This window comes from Poeciliopsis prolifica, unplaced genomic scaffold, assembly GCF_027474105.1.
Source record: "Poeciliopsis prolifica strain line A6 unplaced genomic scaffold, Auburn_PproV2 SCAFFOLD011, whole genome shotgun sequence".
NCBI classification, from domain to species: Eukaryota; Metazoa; Chordata; class Actinopteri; order Cyprinodontiformes; family Poeciliidae; genus Poeciliopsis; species Poeciliopsis prolifica.
Genome location: NW_026562386.1, coordinates 7,998,365 through 8,013,406, shown reverse-complemented (window position 1 = coordinate 8,013,406; position 15,042 = coordinate 7,998,365). Strand labels below are relative to the sequence as shown.

The 15,042-nt window shown below is 36.8% G+C and overlaps 1 protein-coding gene across 1 annotated transcript; it reads left to right on the top strand.

Moving 5' to 3' along the window:
* The first annotated feature begins 4,305 nt into the window (after positions 1-4,305).
* Positions 4,306-13,667, top strand: LOC129364324 (aminopeptidase Ey-like). The gene is made up of 20 exons (XM_055036888.1): positions 4,306-4,919; positions 6,485-6,627; positions 6,832-6,971; positions 7,949-8,075; positions 8,191-8,345; positions 8,421-8,534; positions 8,633-8,776; positions 8,886-8,951; positions 9,037-9,102; positions 9,536-9,708; positions 9,793-9,869; positions 9,981-10,114; positions 10,197-10,252; positions 10,370-10,517; positions 10,662-10,753; positions 12,294-12,404; positions 12,546-12,713; positions 12,864-13,004; positions 13,236-13,317; positions 13,441-13,667. The coding sequence occupies exons 1-20, from the start codon at positions 4,318-4,320 to the stop codon at positions 13,594-13,596; spliced, it is 2,895 nt and encodes a 964-aa protein (XP_054892863.1). The 5' UTR covers positions 4,306-4,317; the 3' UTR covers positions 13,597-13,667.
* The last annotated feature ends 1,375 nt before the right edge of the window (positions 13,668-15,042 follow it).

Sequence of the window (15,042 nt, the reverse complement as noted above, 5' to 3'; positions counted from 1 at the left end):
TTTCATTAAGAAACAAAAACAAAAGCTATGTAGTTGGTTAGAAATCACTATCAGAGTCATCTGAAGTTGAGGTATTTCCTATCTGTGTTTCTTTGCAGAAATACATAAACCTACACCGTTCTGGAAAAAGCTCAGCATCTGTTCTGGTTTAAAACAAATGATGGATGGTCTACTGAGGAAACCTCCCTTGTTTCTGCTTGTCTGAAATGCTTGGTGTAGCACAGTTCAAGGTGATGACAGAGGCTGATAACAAACATTGCACAACGATCATGATAATGAGATACTCAAGTCTTTTTTTTTAATTGAAGTAATAAGCTAATGAGGTGCAGCGAGACATTCTGACATTTAAAAGTTTACTAAACTATTAAAAAGTAGGCTAATAAGCCACTGAAAACAGTTACTACAGTCATAACCATGTTGAAGTTATTATTGGGGTTTATTGTTGGATCTTCTCCAGTAAAAATTACAAACACCTGATAGGATATGGGAGTGAAACTGGAGACACAGCTACATTAATCCAGTATAAACTTGTGTTTAAACTTGAATGAAAACCTTCTTGTGTGAGGTGTTGAGGTTTTCTGTGACATTAATGTATTCCAGAGAGTACAGTATCACTTGAAATCACTATAAGCATTACATTCTCCTGAAAGGGGGAGCATTCATGGCTAGATTGTGTTTCATAAAACAATATAAGAAACGTATATATGTTACAATTAAATAGCATCCCACCTTTGGGATGAAAAGATGCCAATATCATCAATGCTTTGGGAAAATCTCCCAGGCACAGTTAGAGGGTAAATAAGTAAACTAGCGGTCAAAAACCTCAAAATGCTTCAAAAAATAACAAGCATGAAAAACACAGAGATGCGTGTGATAACATGCATTGAAAAATGTCAATAGACATGATGGAACAAGTTCCAAAATGAGTGCCTGTTTTGTCCGTGTTCAATTATTGGGAAAAGTTTCCCCATATGGCACTAACAGGAGAGCACTTCTAAGGATTTTGTAAGGTAAGTTAGAAAAGTGGCTGAATCCACTGAGAAAAGCCTTAAATTGAGAAATAACGGAATAGTTTAGTTTCCTGTTGCTTCATATGCTTTTCTGTGCACATGATTCAGGTGTTCTTTCAGACATGTCGTTTTTCACTTTCACCATGCGCAGACATGAAAATCCTCCTTGAGGATTATGTCAGAAAAGTTGCTTTGCTGTGACAGAAGGAACTGGCATTTTACCTGAAAAAAGTCCTTCTATCTCTTTTAAGCTGCTAAAAAGAGTTAATTACTGCTTTTGCATTCCTGTGTGATCTCATAGATTTTTTTTTTCTGGAAGTTTAACGTCCCTTTGGAAAGCTACAAAAATTCATCTGAGAAGCAAAGATAATGTTCATCCTTCTATTGAAAACCTTTTCAGTTTTCTTTTTTTGTGTTTCAAATTTAATTTGTTTACTAAAACAAAAAGTACAATAATAAACTTGAAAAATACTTTTCTTGGCTTAACTATTTGCAGTATTTTAGCACTTAAAATGATTGTGTCCTGCCTCTGTAAAATTAGATGTTGTTGCATGTTATTACACAGGTGTAATTCTAATTGCCCTAAAAACAATTTAAGTAAATCAAATAAAAAATCTCCCAGGCTTTACTTGTTAATCATCTGTGAATGTTATAAACTCTCTGAGAATCTGAAGTGATCATTATTAAATTTTGAAATATAAACTCAATGCCTCTAACATATTTTGTAACATATGTTACAAAATGTGTATTCTGTCTAAAGTGATCATTTGTAATAGTTTTGTTGCTGAACATAATTACTTTCGTTAAGGCAGCAAATCTTCCTTTGTGTAATCTCAGACAACGGTTCACATGAAAACACTGTCTGGAAACTGCCAATATTTTCTAATGTCAATTGGGGAAAAGTTCCTGCATAGTAGTTCACACCTTCACACTAATGCTTGGTTTTAAACACTCAGCAAAAACATTACAGTTTCACCGAAAATGGACTCCATTTAAATGGAGCAACTTTGTGGTTGGCCCTCCAGGAATAGGAAGAGTTACCTCCTCAGTGTCTGCAAACATCAAAGATTATGATTGCTCCCATTTTGTGAACTCCACAGCTGAAACAAAATGCATGCATAGAAATATATATATTTTAAATTTGGTTCAATGTTGTGCCATATAAATATTTTATTTGACAACCAGAGTTAAGGATGTACCACCATTCATTGGCATCTTCTGTGTTTAGGCTTAGAAGCTTCATTGCTCACAGCTTTAGCATTAGCGCTATCAACTTTGGCATGGTCTAATTTGCTGATATAAACTTTAATTATGGTTTTCTACACAGACATTTTATCAGTCATATGTTATATGAGATTTATAAAGTTTCAATTGATGTGTTCATTCATAAAATATCCAATATGAACATCTTAGCTTAACTGTTTTCCAGACACCACAGATGATGGCAGATTCTTTGGGTGTGATTTCTCATCAACATCCAGCTGTTAATATTAAGCAATACACATTCAATGATAAAAAAATATAGCCTCCTGATATCCCATGGAACTTATGTTTACTTATGATTAGACACCTATTTATCTCATTTAACTAACAGAGGGAAAGAAGGAATAGTTGTTGTTATTGGCAAGATAGTAACATTCCATCATTCATGTTGCATTTGAGCCAGATTCCAGTCATTTAGGACTCCCAGTGGAGAGACTGCATAAAAACGTCTTACTGACAGCAATACACAGCAGTTACTTCCAGGAATAAAGTGTTACGGTACTCTTGGAAAGTTTCACAGAGAACATACAAAGGCAGTCAATCCAGTCTTGAAGGAGTGACTGCCAAGTCATAACAAATAGTAGTTTCCTATAATAACAAATAGAAATTTCCTATGATAACAAATAGAAGTTTCCTGCACGAACAAATAGTAGTTTCCACATTTTGACATTTTACAACCACAAACTCCAATATAAGTCATAACAAATAGTAGTTTCTTGGGCTTGAAGTTGTGTCAAAGTCTATTCAAACTGTCATTTAATTGTGATGATAGTTGTACAGCTTTCAGTGGCAGCATGCTGGAGTCGCTCGGTTATATTCATTCTGTTTTATTCATTTAAAAATATTTCAGTCTTCTTGTCTTCTAGAGGCATGCTTTTTTGGATGATTATTCCCTCTGATTTTGGATGATGGATATTTGCTCTTACTGTTATGCATTAAGCAGTTATAATGTTTTACAATAGCACCAGCATTTTATTCTTACAACCTGGAGCACCTGATTAGCATCTCAAAGACACAAAAAGTACCTGAATGCCAAATCCAAGAGGAGTTGAGAAGGAGGCTTTGTGAGTGCAGAGCAGAGAAGAGAATGGATAGAGAAGAGATAGAAAAGCAAACTTCAAACCATCCCTTCCATCAATCATAGCTAAGCTTTCTAAACACATGACCAGACAGAAATTTAATAAGGCGTGGCAGAGCTTGCCAGAATCTAATGGTGTCATCCAAGACACCATCGTCTCTGCAACTCAAACATTGAGCTGGTAGCATGTTATGAAATGTCATGAGACTGTCATGCAGCAACATTGTCTTGTCTGAGGCCTCTTCAGATTTGTTTCAAGACTGACCGCGACCGAAGATTCTTCACATCCACAGCCTCACCATTTTATGTTATGATCCAGCATATAAAGAGAGTGCTTCCACCTCCAGTTGTACTATCTTTCACTGGGCAGGTGAGGTCACACCTGAATGGTTAATGATTTTCAATGATAGTGCCTTATAGCCCTGACTGTTGGAGCCTTTTCACACACTGAATTTGTTTTTGACACGTCTCTCTTTCAAAATTAGATTAAAGCTGAGTGACATAAAACAAAAGTGTTGGGGAAACAAAAGCTTTTACTGTGCTAACTTGATTTTACTATCTTCTGTGATGCGGCTCCAGTCCTCTTAATGATTAAAGAGCCACATCAAGGCAAACTGGAAACATTAAAGTTGTGCACATACATCCCAGGAAAGACAGAGATCTGCTGCAAGTGATCCACCACAGAATTTACAGTGGGGCATAAACAGGAATTTAACCAGTTCATCTTTATAGTCCAGCTCTTAAAACTTTATTCACCATTATCTTAAGCCGCTGCTCTGGAAGTTTAAAGTCTGGACAGGACTTTACGCTTATCATTAGGACATTTCAAGTTGGAATGTTTTGCACTTTCAGCAGAATCTCCTGCCCACGGTATCAATGATTAACGTTTTGGGTTGGACTATGAAAGCAGGACATAAATAGAGTAACTGTCACCCTTCTGTCTTCTTCCTCATCTGCGCTGGAGACATGGGAAGAGGATTCTACATCAGCAAAACGGTGGCAGTCACCTGTCTGGTTGCATCTGCCGGAGTTTTAGCAATCATCATTAGCCTTTCAGTGTTGTATGCCCAGGAGAGGTCGAAGAATATTGAGTTACTTCCAACCACTGCTGGACCCAATACAACCAGCACTGCTTCCACCACACCATCTGGGCCCAAAGAGCCCTGGGACTACTACAGACTTCCGGGAACCGTCTCTCCTGTCCACTATAACATTACCCTATGGCCCCGGCTAACGCCCAACGCTGATGATCTGTACATCTTCACTGGACACTCCGTGGTTGTTTTCAGATGTGTGATCGAGACTGATCTCATCCTCATCCATGCCAACAAGCTGAACTTAACTAAGTTCGATGGATTTTATGCCAAACTGAACGGTTTGTATGGAGCGACAGCACCCACCCTGAAAGAAACCTGGCTGGAGGTTCCCACCCAGTACCTGGTGGTTCAGCTCAACGACCCACTGCAGCCCGGCAGATTTTACGAGCTCTACACAGAGTTTGTTGGAGAGTTGTCAGATGACTTGGGAGGTTTCTACAGGAGTGAATACTTCGAAGACAACGTGAAAAAGTAGGAAGTTTGATGATTTTCTTTTTACTTGGTCAGATTTAAGACTTTCAGACAAATATATGAAAGTGTAGCATTATGTGCCACAATAGGGGTGATACAACTGAAGTCATATTATTTTCTTTTAAGGAAATATGTTGACTGGGCTGGGATTTACAATGATGATGAGGGTGTCAAATAGATACAAGTACAGCTTAATAAATTAAGGTATTCTTACGAACGTTTATTTCTGTTCTATTCAGGCCTTTATTTTGATTAACATGGATAGCTAACACTTACAGTTAAGCGTTCAACTTGTGACTGATAAGGTGTTATTGAAGTCAGAATGCTCTATTAGCAGTCTCCGGTTAGTCTGCCCTGCTGGGTTTATCTATCTCTTATCTTCCTATTGACAATACTTCTCTCTGAGGTTTAAATGAAGCAAGCTGTCCAATTAAACCAGGTATTAGTGCTTTTGGTAGTTTGGTCAGGTGCCAAGTCTAGCAGGGAAATGGAAGCAGTATCTAAATGAATCCCTGAAGCAGAAGGATCCCTGGGGTGGTCTAAAGCTGGATGCACCTACAGTCCAGTCCTTGTAACTTTCCTCCAAACAGCCTATCTCTTTCCCATTTACCTTTTATGGCTTTAATTTTTTCTGAAGGGTGTCAATGACTATTGACCACGCAGTTGTCAAGTCAGCAGTCTTGTATTAGTCATATAAGATGTCTGTATTAAACATCCTTCTCTTTTTGGTCTTGCATAACATTCTTTTTTTTTTTTTTTTACTGAGAAACCAGATATTGGGGTTTCTTTTGGTGTATACCATAATCATCAAGAGGGGCAGAAATGAATACTTGAAATATTCTTTTTGTAAAATCTCTCAATTTCTGTATGTGTTTAGGAAAAACACATACAGCAGTTTAGCTGAAACACCTTCACAGCTCTTCATGGACCATGTCAATGTAGTATAGTCAACAGTTAAACAGAAGTTACAAATTCACATATGGCCAATTACATTTCCTTTGTAAAAGGAAAGACTGTGTTCTGTGTCCAAAGGCACAAAAATAAATTATTTTATTTAGTCATTTATTTATTTTGTGTACCTGCTCAACCCTGGGTGGAGGGAGTGGCACCTTTCTCCAACCAATACTCGGTGAGAAATGGAGTGCATTCTGGTTAGTGCTTCAGAAAAACTGGGATTTCTTGCTTGCAGTAACAGGCAACAGCTTGAGGAACCATGAATTCTGGATCGTGAGATGAAGATCATTTACATGTCATTGAAACTTGCATGAAAATGTGCACTTTTCTTTTTCTTCTTGGTAATTTAAAGTGGTTGTTCCAACACAAAAAAACAGTTATCTACTCTGGATAATTATTAAGGAACCACAAATACAACTCAACTCCCTGGAGTTTAAAAGTCTTAGGAAACCCTTAATTTGTTGCAGTGCATGATTCCCCAAAGTATAATACACATTTAACAATTTAATGATCTCCACGAAATTCCAAGCAATTGTGTATAAAATGAGTTTTATATAGACATTTTTTTCACCTTTATGTTGGATTAATTACTGGGTTTCCTGCTTTATTAGAATTGTAGCAACAACTCAAATGCAGCCAACAGATGCCAGGAAAGCCTTTCCCTGCTTTGATGAGCCAGCAATGAAAGCTATCTTCCACATGACTTTGATTCACCCTCAGGGGACTGTCGCTTTATCTAACGCCATCAACTATGGTAAGTCTGTGCCCATTTGATCTGGAAATGACCGTCTTTGTATATATCATTAAGTTAAATTAACTTGCTTTCTTCATTCTACTCTTTGTTCATTGTAGACAGTGACTTGCTTAACAACTACACCAATTTATTAAGAGTCAGTTCCTGTTGTTACATGTGGAAGCACAAAATTATGAACCTGATGTTGTTTTTGATCCTTCGTAGATCCTGTCAACATCACTATAAATGGAGAGAGTTTAATTCAGACCAACTTTGAACCTACTGAGATCATGTCAACATACTTGTTGGCTTTTGTTGTGTGTGATTTTGCATACATTGGGACGAACCCGGATGCAGCTGTTTTGGTAATTATTTTTTAAAAAGCCCAGTCAGAATCATAAACATAACTATTTTGATATAAGTCTTTGATTTTAATTAATGGGTGAAACTTTTATATGTATTTAAATTAGTGCAAGAAACCTCAACAGTCTTCTGCTTGTTAACATTAATGTGTGTCGTAGAAGCTTAGTAACTTTTCTTTTAAATGTGTACAATGAAACAGTCTCTTATGAGCTCTGAAGGCAAAAAGTAATGAAAAAACATAATTAAACTGGCATTCAAATGTATTATTGTCAAAACAATATGGATGTGATGAAATGAACATTAGTTAAATATTACACTCGGATCTCCTTTGTACCTGACCAGATTGATGCAGGATCATAACAGTAAACATGTCTCATATTTGCAGTTCTTATATTAGTTTAGATGTTTAAATTCTATTACTGCAACTCAAGAAAACAGAATAACTTTTAAAAAGTTAGTAACGCTGTTTCAGTGTTTCCTTCTGTTTCCCATAAAATAACACATAAAAGGAATTTAAATGCATGATTTTTTATGTTAGGGCACATTTATCCAGCAGATGGTCAATGACACCCTCTTCAAGGAACGCTGGATCCAAGCTGATCAGTGGAAACTTGAGCAGATGAGGAAAGAGGGATAGAAAAAGGTGCACAGGCAACAGTGATTCCTGAAGCCTTTAAGAAATTGTGAAACAAAGCAAGTTGAAATACTTTAGGGAGATTATGAAGCTGTGGACTGGAGCTGGAGTTAAATTTTTGACAACCATCACACAAAGATGTCCAGAACATGAACTTTAATTGTTCATGTTCTTGATTCTTTATGTTATCCTTGAGCACACAAAACATTAGTAGAAGCAAAATGATTGAACTTAATGAAATGCAATGAGGGATACAGATGTGCTGCCCTCTACTGGACTCAAACATCAGATCACATCTTCAGCATTTTGTGATAGAGTTGAAGTTCTGTTTTCCACCTGTTTTAGATCAGAATCTGGGCTCGCAGGAAGGCCATTGAAGAAGGCCAGGGGAACTATGCACTGGAGAAGACTGGACCCATATTGGCATTTTTTGAGAACTACTACAACTCTTCCTACCCTCTCGAAAAGTCAGGTAGAGATCTAAAAAAAATACTCAATCTGCTTACAGTACCTGAATACGTTCCTACAGCTCATATTTTTGCAAGGAATAAAACTTGACCTGCTCTGAATTCTGCTATTGCTTTTAGACCAGATTGCTCTTCCTGACTTTAGCGCTGGAGCGATGGAGAACTGGGGTTTGATCACCTACAGAGAGACGGCTCTCCTGTATAATCCTGGAGTGTCATCTAATGGAGACAAAGAGTGGGTGGCAATTGTCATCTCTCATGAGCTAGCTCATATGGTAATGTGTTGCTTGCCCTTTGTAAGTGAAATATATTACTCTGTATATATATTCATTGAAGATTTTTCCTCTCAGTGGTTTGGGAACTTGGTGACCATGCGGTGGTGGAACGACTTGTGGCTCAACGAAGGGTTTGCCACCTATGTTTCTTATCTAGGAGCTGATTATGCTGAGCCTAACTGGAACATGGTGAGCTTGGGTGTTTCTCATAAAAATCAGCACTGTACTGTTGAGAAAAGTTGAAGGTCTTGAAGAAAAATCTGTCTTGACATCTGTTTCCTTCACAGAAAGATTTAATTGTTCTTAATGAAATTGTCGGTGTGATGAGTGTGGATGCCTCAGCGTACTCTCACCCCCTCTCTTCCAAAGAGGAGGAAATCCTGAGACCAGATCAGATCAATGCACTGTTTGACTCCATCACATACAGCAAGGTAAATCTTATCATCTCTGATATAAACAGGTCCCACCCAGAAGCTATCACAGTGTTATTATCACTGTGTTTTATGAAGATGCAATTAAAATTTTTGTTTTTCATTGCAGGGTGCAGCAGTCCTCAGAATGCTCTCAGATTTTATTACAGAAACTGTCTTTTCTAAAGGACTTCATGTGAGTAGAGGTCACAAGGGATAAGCATTCATAATTTCAATATTGTGTTAATAATAACAGGTTCATAACAGAGATCTATCTGCAGACATATTTAGAGGAGTTTGCGTATAACACCACAGGCTACAGAGACCTCTGGCAGCACCTGCAAATGGTAAGACATCAATATGTTCCTGTACAGTTTTCTTGTAAATAAAACTTTGACTTAAAAGTTTGGGAAATACTTAAACAAATCTATAAAAATGCACATTTTGCTAACAAGCAGTCAGAACCAAAAAAAAAGTGAAACATGATTTTCCACAAACCCCATATAATAGGAAATTTCAAAAGAATAAAAAAAATGAAGGGGTTAAATGACCAGCGCCCATATAAAAAATCTTGGTAAGTTATCTTGTTGGTGAAGAAGGATTTCTTTCTCTAGACAAATGCAAGGCAACAACGGTTCATTACGTTGCTGACTTCTGTACACACTTTACACCAATTGGTTGATATAGTTTTCCCACTGAAAAGTCATATTTTCAAGCATGAACTGCTGCTGTCAAACAAATTTCAACAATTTTTTTTCATTGAATGTTTCTTTTTATTAGGCTGTAGATAAAGCTGGTATAGCATTGCCCCATTCTGTGGAGGTCATTATGAACCGATGGATCCTACAAATGGGCTTCCCGGTGGTCACCATCAATACCCAGACTGGAAAAATCACACAGCAACACTTTCTGTTGGACCCAGAGTCTGTTGTGACCACACCTTCACAGTTCAAGTAGGATTCAGCGTAACAATGTGCTACGCAAAACTTAATTTGTTGTTTTCAATTGTATGTGTGATTTTATGAAATTGGTTCCAGCTACGAATGGTTTGTCCCAGTTACCTGGATTAAGACTGGAGGTTCTGAACAGCAATACTGGCTTCTTAACAAGGAAGGTAAGAATCATTTCAAGTCAGTGAATAGCATGAGCCACTCATAGAAAGATTATGGTGATGATACCAATTGTTATTAAATTAATCATTATTGCTAATATTTTTTCCATTTAGATACAAACACAGAAGTGGTTCTTGGTAACTCTGATTGGTTGGTGGCCAACGTAAACATGACAGGTTTCTATAGAGTCAATTACGACGAAACAAACTGGGAACGTCTTATTGCTAAGCTGAACTCAAACCACCAGGTACAACTCTTGCTGTGCTGCTGCTTTGTTTCTGTCATTAATGTCTGAAAATGTTGCTCATAACATTTTCTTTTGTTTCTAGGAAATTCCTGTGATCAATAGGGCTCAGATCATTGATGATGCCTTTAATCTTGCAAAGTGAGGTCACACTTTTGCAAAAATATTGGCGTTTAATTTTTAACAGTTTCAGTGAAAAAATAAAAAAATAATCAAAAAAAAAAAATACCAAGGAGTTTAATTTTGTTTTATTTTCAGGGCAAAAATAGTTGAGACAACTCTGGCTCTGAGGATGACTACATTCCTGAATAAAGAAGTTGAATATATGCCCTGGGAAACAGCCAGGCGTAACTTGAATTACTTCTTTCTTATGTTTGACCGCAGTGAGTTATATGGACCCATGCAGGTTTGTTCAATATGATTAAAAGTTAAAGATATTTTACAACATTACAATATTAGTTTATTACATTACAAGATTAAATGTGAATTTTTCATATCATCACAGAACAAAATAATGTTAAAATGTTTATGTTTTGTCTTTATCCCTCAGGCCTACATAAAAAAACAGGTCACCCCCTTGTTTCATCACTTCCAAGATCTCACTGTAAATTGGACAAAGATACCAGAAAAGCACACAGATCAGTAAGGATACTTTGGATTTTTTTATTATTTTTTTTATTTTTTTACCCTGAAGCCGTTGCTCTTTTGTCACAGACAGTGCACAGACATTGCATGTCTTTACAGCTCAAACCAGTGGTATAAACATGCAAAAAGCTTAACGTATTTGTATCTTTAATTCACATCATGAATCTCACACTGAAATGATTAAAGACATCCAGATTTTAATTGGAATTTCAGGCAGAAAATGAATCCCATGTTAGGACATGTTTATTTAAAAATCCATAAATTTATTGGAACCCTTCAAAAAGTTAGATAAAATAACTGTAGGGAAAGTATTTCTGGTATCTATCCTTGACATGTTGGGTTGATCACAGTTCCTGGGAATATTCAGTTCACAACGCTTGTTCTCCAGTGTTCTTGGAATGAAAAATATCAAAGGGACACATTTACACACTTACTTTTCAAATTGGGAATGACAGAACATGACATTTAAGTAAGTCAGATGTGTCCCTATTCACCTTCTCTGGATCTACAGTGTGCTTTCATGAACACATAACATTCTTCAAACATTATATGTTCTACATCAATATACAAGTGAGACACACTCATTGTTATACCCTGGCTCCCCTTCTGCTCCCAGGAAAAAGAAAAAAAAAGTGAGACAGATAAGGAGGAAGAGATGGTTGTCAGTAAGATAAATACCAGATGTTTCCCAACTTGCACTTTCTAGTTTTAATTGCATACGTGGTATCGCTCATCTTAAGCTTACCTCCTTCGTGACTTCATCTCAGTACCGTGTGTTCTCTTTATTGCTTTTCATGCCTAAGATTTTCTCTAAATCAAGAATGTATCCATTATGACACAGCTGTGACACCTCTTTTACTGAAGTATGTGAGGTATGTTTGAAGAGACATAGCTTTTAGGAACCTTAATAGCTTCTAATAGTTATAGAAACCTTTGGACTGTACTGAATAAACACTCAATGAGTTTTATTGGAAAAATACAAATGATAGTTTTCACTGTGCTGCTTTAGGTCCAGATTTGACCTTTTTCTTCCTTTTTTGGACTCAGCTGAACTCTCCTAAATCCAGAGTATCAGGATGTTTCAGCCAGAACAATTATATTATACAATTATATTTATATACATATTTAACTGCTGTTGCTTTTGTGGGTTCTTGTGTTGCAACCTTTGTCTGTGTCTGTGTCTTCTCTCTCTGTGTCTCTTTTGATTGTATAGCATTATAGCCTTGCACAGCACTGATACCACTGCTCTCATCATTTCCACATGCAGTTTTTGTTTGTGACTAATTTAGCTCTGGATGAAAAAAGCTTAGATTATTTTTTATTTGGGTCATCTCAGCCCTATTTTATTTTTACAAGGCCACAGTATATGTGTCTGGCGTGTAATTGATATCTATCATCGGGGAAATAAAATTTTAAACGTTTCCGCGTACCCATTGTAATGTGCTCTTGTACCACTAGAGGTTTGAGTTCCCCTGGTTGAGAATTAAACCATTATAATGTCAGGCATTTTCACTGTGCTCATGTTGTCTCTGTCCAGATACAATCAGATCAACGCGATCTCGATGGCCTGCCGGTCAGGAGTGGAAAGCTGCAGAGCACTTACATCTGGCTGGTTTAACGAGTGGATGAACAACCCTGCTGTCAACAAGTAAAGTCTTTTCAGAAAGTGGTGCTCTTGTAATATCTCCAACATTTCTCTTCCAATTCTTGACATTTCCTTTTGTACCTTCCTTATTCATAAATTTTTTTTTACAGAATAGTTTTGGTTTATTTTAACTAAATTTTGCAGCATCAATGCCAACCTGAAGTCCACAGTGTACTGCGATGCGATTGCAGCTGGAGGACAAGCAGAATGGGACTTTGCATGGGAGATGTATAGGAACGCCACGATTGCCTCAGAGGCAGAAAAACTTATGTTTGCTCTGTCCTGCACCAAAGAGCCGTGGCTGTTAAACAGGTTTGTCTCTCTCACTCTGTCATGCACACGCACTCACACACACACACCCACGCGCACACATGCTCACAGATGCTTAATGCTTATTGTGCGATTTTGAAACAGTCTATGGTTTCAGTTTGATTCTCATAACAGCAAAACTATTCTGTACAGGTATCTACAGTACTGCCTGGATCCAGAGAAGATCCGGAAGCAGGATGTATCTGATACTTTTATTTACATTGCACGTAACCCTATTGGGCAACCTCTGGCTTGGGATTTTATTAGAGGCAACTGGGACTACATAATAAACAAGTGAGTTTTCTCAGTATTCAAAGATTTGCAAGTTATTTGTGTTTCCAAACCATCTCTTTTGGTAAACTGGCAGGATGGGGTCAGTCGTGTGCGGTTGGAGCAAATAAATCAGCAAAATACATATTAATAAAAACATTTGTAATAAAGTGTCTCTCAAAGCAGCTTTGTTTGCTAACTTGAATGTCAGTCCAAGCAATGACACCATTCTGCTTGTTTTTTCTCTTTCTTCAGATATGGTCGAGGATCAATTTCCATTGGAAGTATCATTAATGGATTGACAGAACGATTCTCTACTGAGTATGAATACAAACAGGTGTGGATTTAATAACTAAACTGTTAAATTCCTCACAATCCAAATAAAGATGATGATGCTATTTCTTTAAAAAAATGCTTTTTTGATGTTATGATTTTGCTTTTCCCACCCTCTCTTCTGTAGTTGGTGCTTTTCAAAGAAGAAGTTGAAGCAAAGCTTGGCTCAGAAACTGGGATTTTTGATCCAATGCTGGAGAGAACCAAGGCCAACATGAACTGGGTGGCCCTGAACAAGAAACCACTGTCTGACTGGTTGATCAGTCAAACATCTGGAATTTAGTGATCCAAGCCATTCATTTTAATGAAATGTTTTGGAAGAAATATTTTATGAAATAAATGTATTTGATTACATGTGTGCTTTTTATCAGAAAAAAAAAATCAGATCTGGTTAAGATTTTTTAGGTGTCCTTGACAACATTAATTTTCTTAATATCTTACCTGAAGGTATTTCGCCTCATTACATGATGAGGCTGAAATTTACAATGACCTGAAACAGATTCTATTTATGCATTTTTCTTTGGAATGAAATGTGTGGTTGAAAGTTTCACAACACTTTCAGAAATTAAACCCCAGCCAAATGTCTGCCTCTATTCTGACACATTTGCTCACATTGATATATAATGTAGCTTCTAATATTAAAAATAAAAAAATTAATAGGAATAAAAAATAAAATAGAAGAATTAACTTTTTTTTTTTAGAAAAAATCACTAGGAATACATTAGAAAAAATTTAATCTCTTCCACATATATCCACAGCTCAGGTGGGAGAATTTGTTGACAGGATAATTATTTGCTGTGGAATAGAAAAAAAATCTGACCTTTATTAAAGATTTATTAAAAAAGAAAGTCTTAAACAATTCCTTGCATTGAAGGGTCTAAAATGCCACTATAAAACTGAATATTGTTCTAAACACACCATCCTCCATGGCGACACGTGTTGTGGAACGCTTCAGTAAAGAGAGAGGCGTAATCGTCAGACTTCACATGGATAGAGATTAAAAATAGGAAAATCCTTGAGGAAAACTTGTACAAAGACTGAAAAAGGCGTGAGACTGGGAGGTTTAATAAAACAGTGATCCTTAACTTAGAGTTACATATGAATAATTTGGATTACAAAGTCTATGTGATCCAAATGTGTTATAATGGCCTGGTCAAAGGTCAAATGATCCCTATGCAATACTTTTTTTGTAAAGGAAAGTTAGCAAACATTTTAGTTTTATGTGTGCAAAGCAGAGGACTATGATAACTACAACTCAGGAATTCATATCTACAGAAGTACGTCATGATTTGACACCTTGGCTGAGGTGTAAGAAAAGCATTGAGTTTGTGCAACTCTGCCCTGTGACAAATTATATTCCTCTCTTTACATTTGGTGATGTGTAATATCTACCAAGTGAATACTCTGACTGTGTTACATTAAAAGCTTTATTTTAAATCTTTAAAAGCAGAATGAGAAACATGGCGGTTAACTGGCTCTAGATCAGCTGTCACCTCTCTCAGTGGGACTCTTTCCTGAAAAGCTTCGGAGGGGAAGTGTTACCTGTTTAACACATCCTACAGACAGCTGCTACGTTTGTGTGAATCAGAGGCCAAACACTGGGTGTGAATGCTGTGTGTAGCTGAACATTTGGGTTTGGAGTAATTAAAGCAGCAAGGGATTTTATGATAAATATTGTTTATTTTCTTCACAGTGTGGAAACTTAATAAATACACATTCATATGTACAA

Coding starts and splice junctions, on each gene's coding strand:
- LOC129364324 (XM_055036888.1), top strand. CDS start 4,318: ATGGGAAGAGGATTCTACATCAGCAAAACGGTGGCAGTCACCTGTCTG. Junction 8,535..8,632: donor CTGAGCCTAACTGGAACATG/GTGAGCTTGGGT, acceptor TTTCCTTCACAG/AAAGATTTAATTGTTCTTAA. Junction 10,253..10,369: donor GATGCCTTTAATCTTGCAAA/GTGAGGTCACAC, acceptor TTTTATTTTCAG/GGCAAAAATAGTTGAGACAA.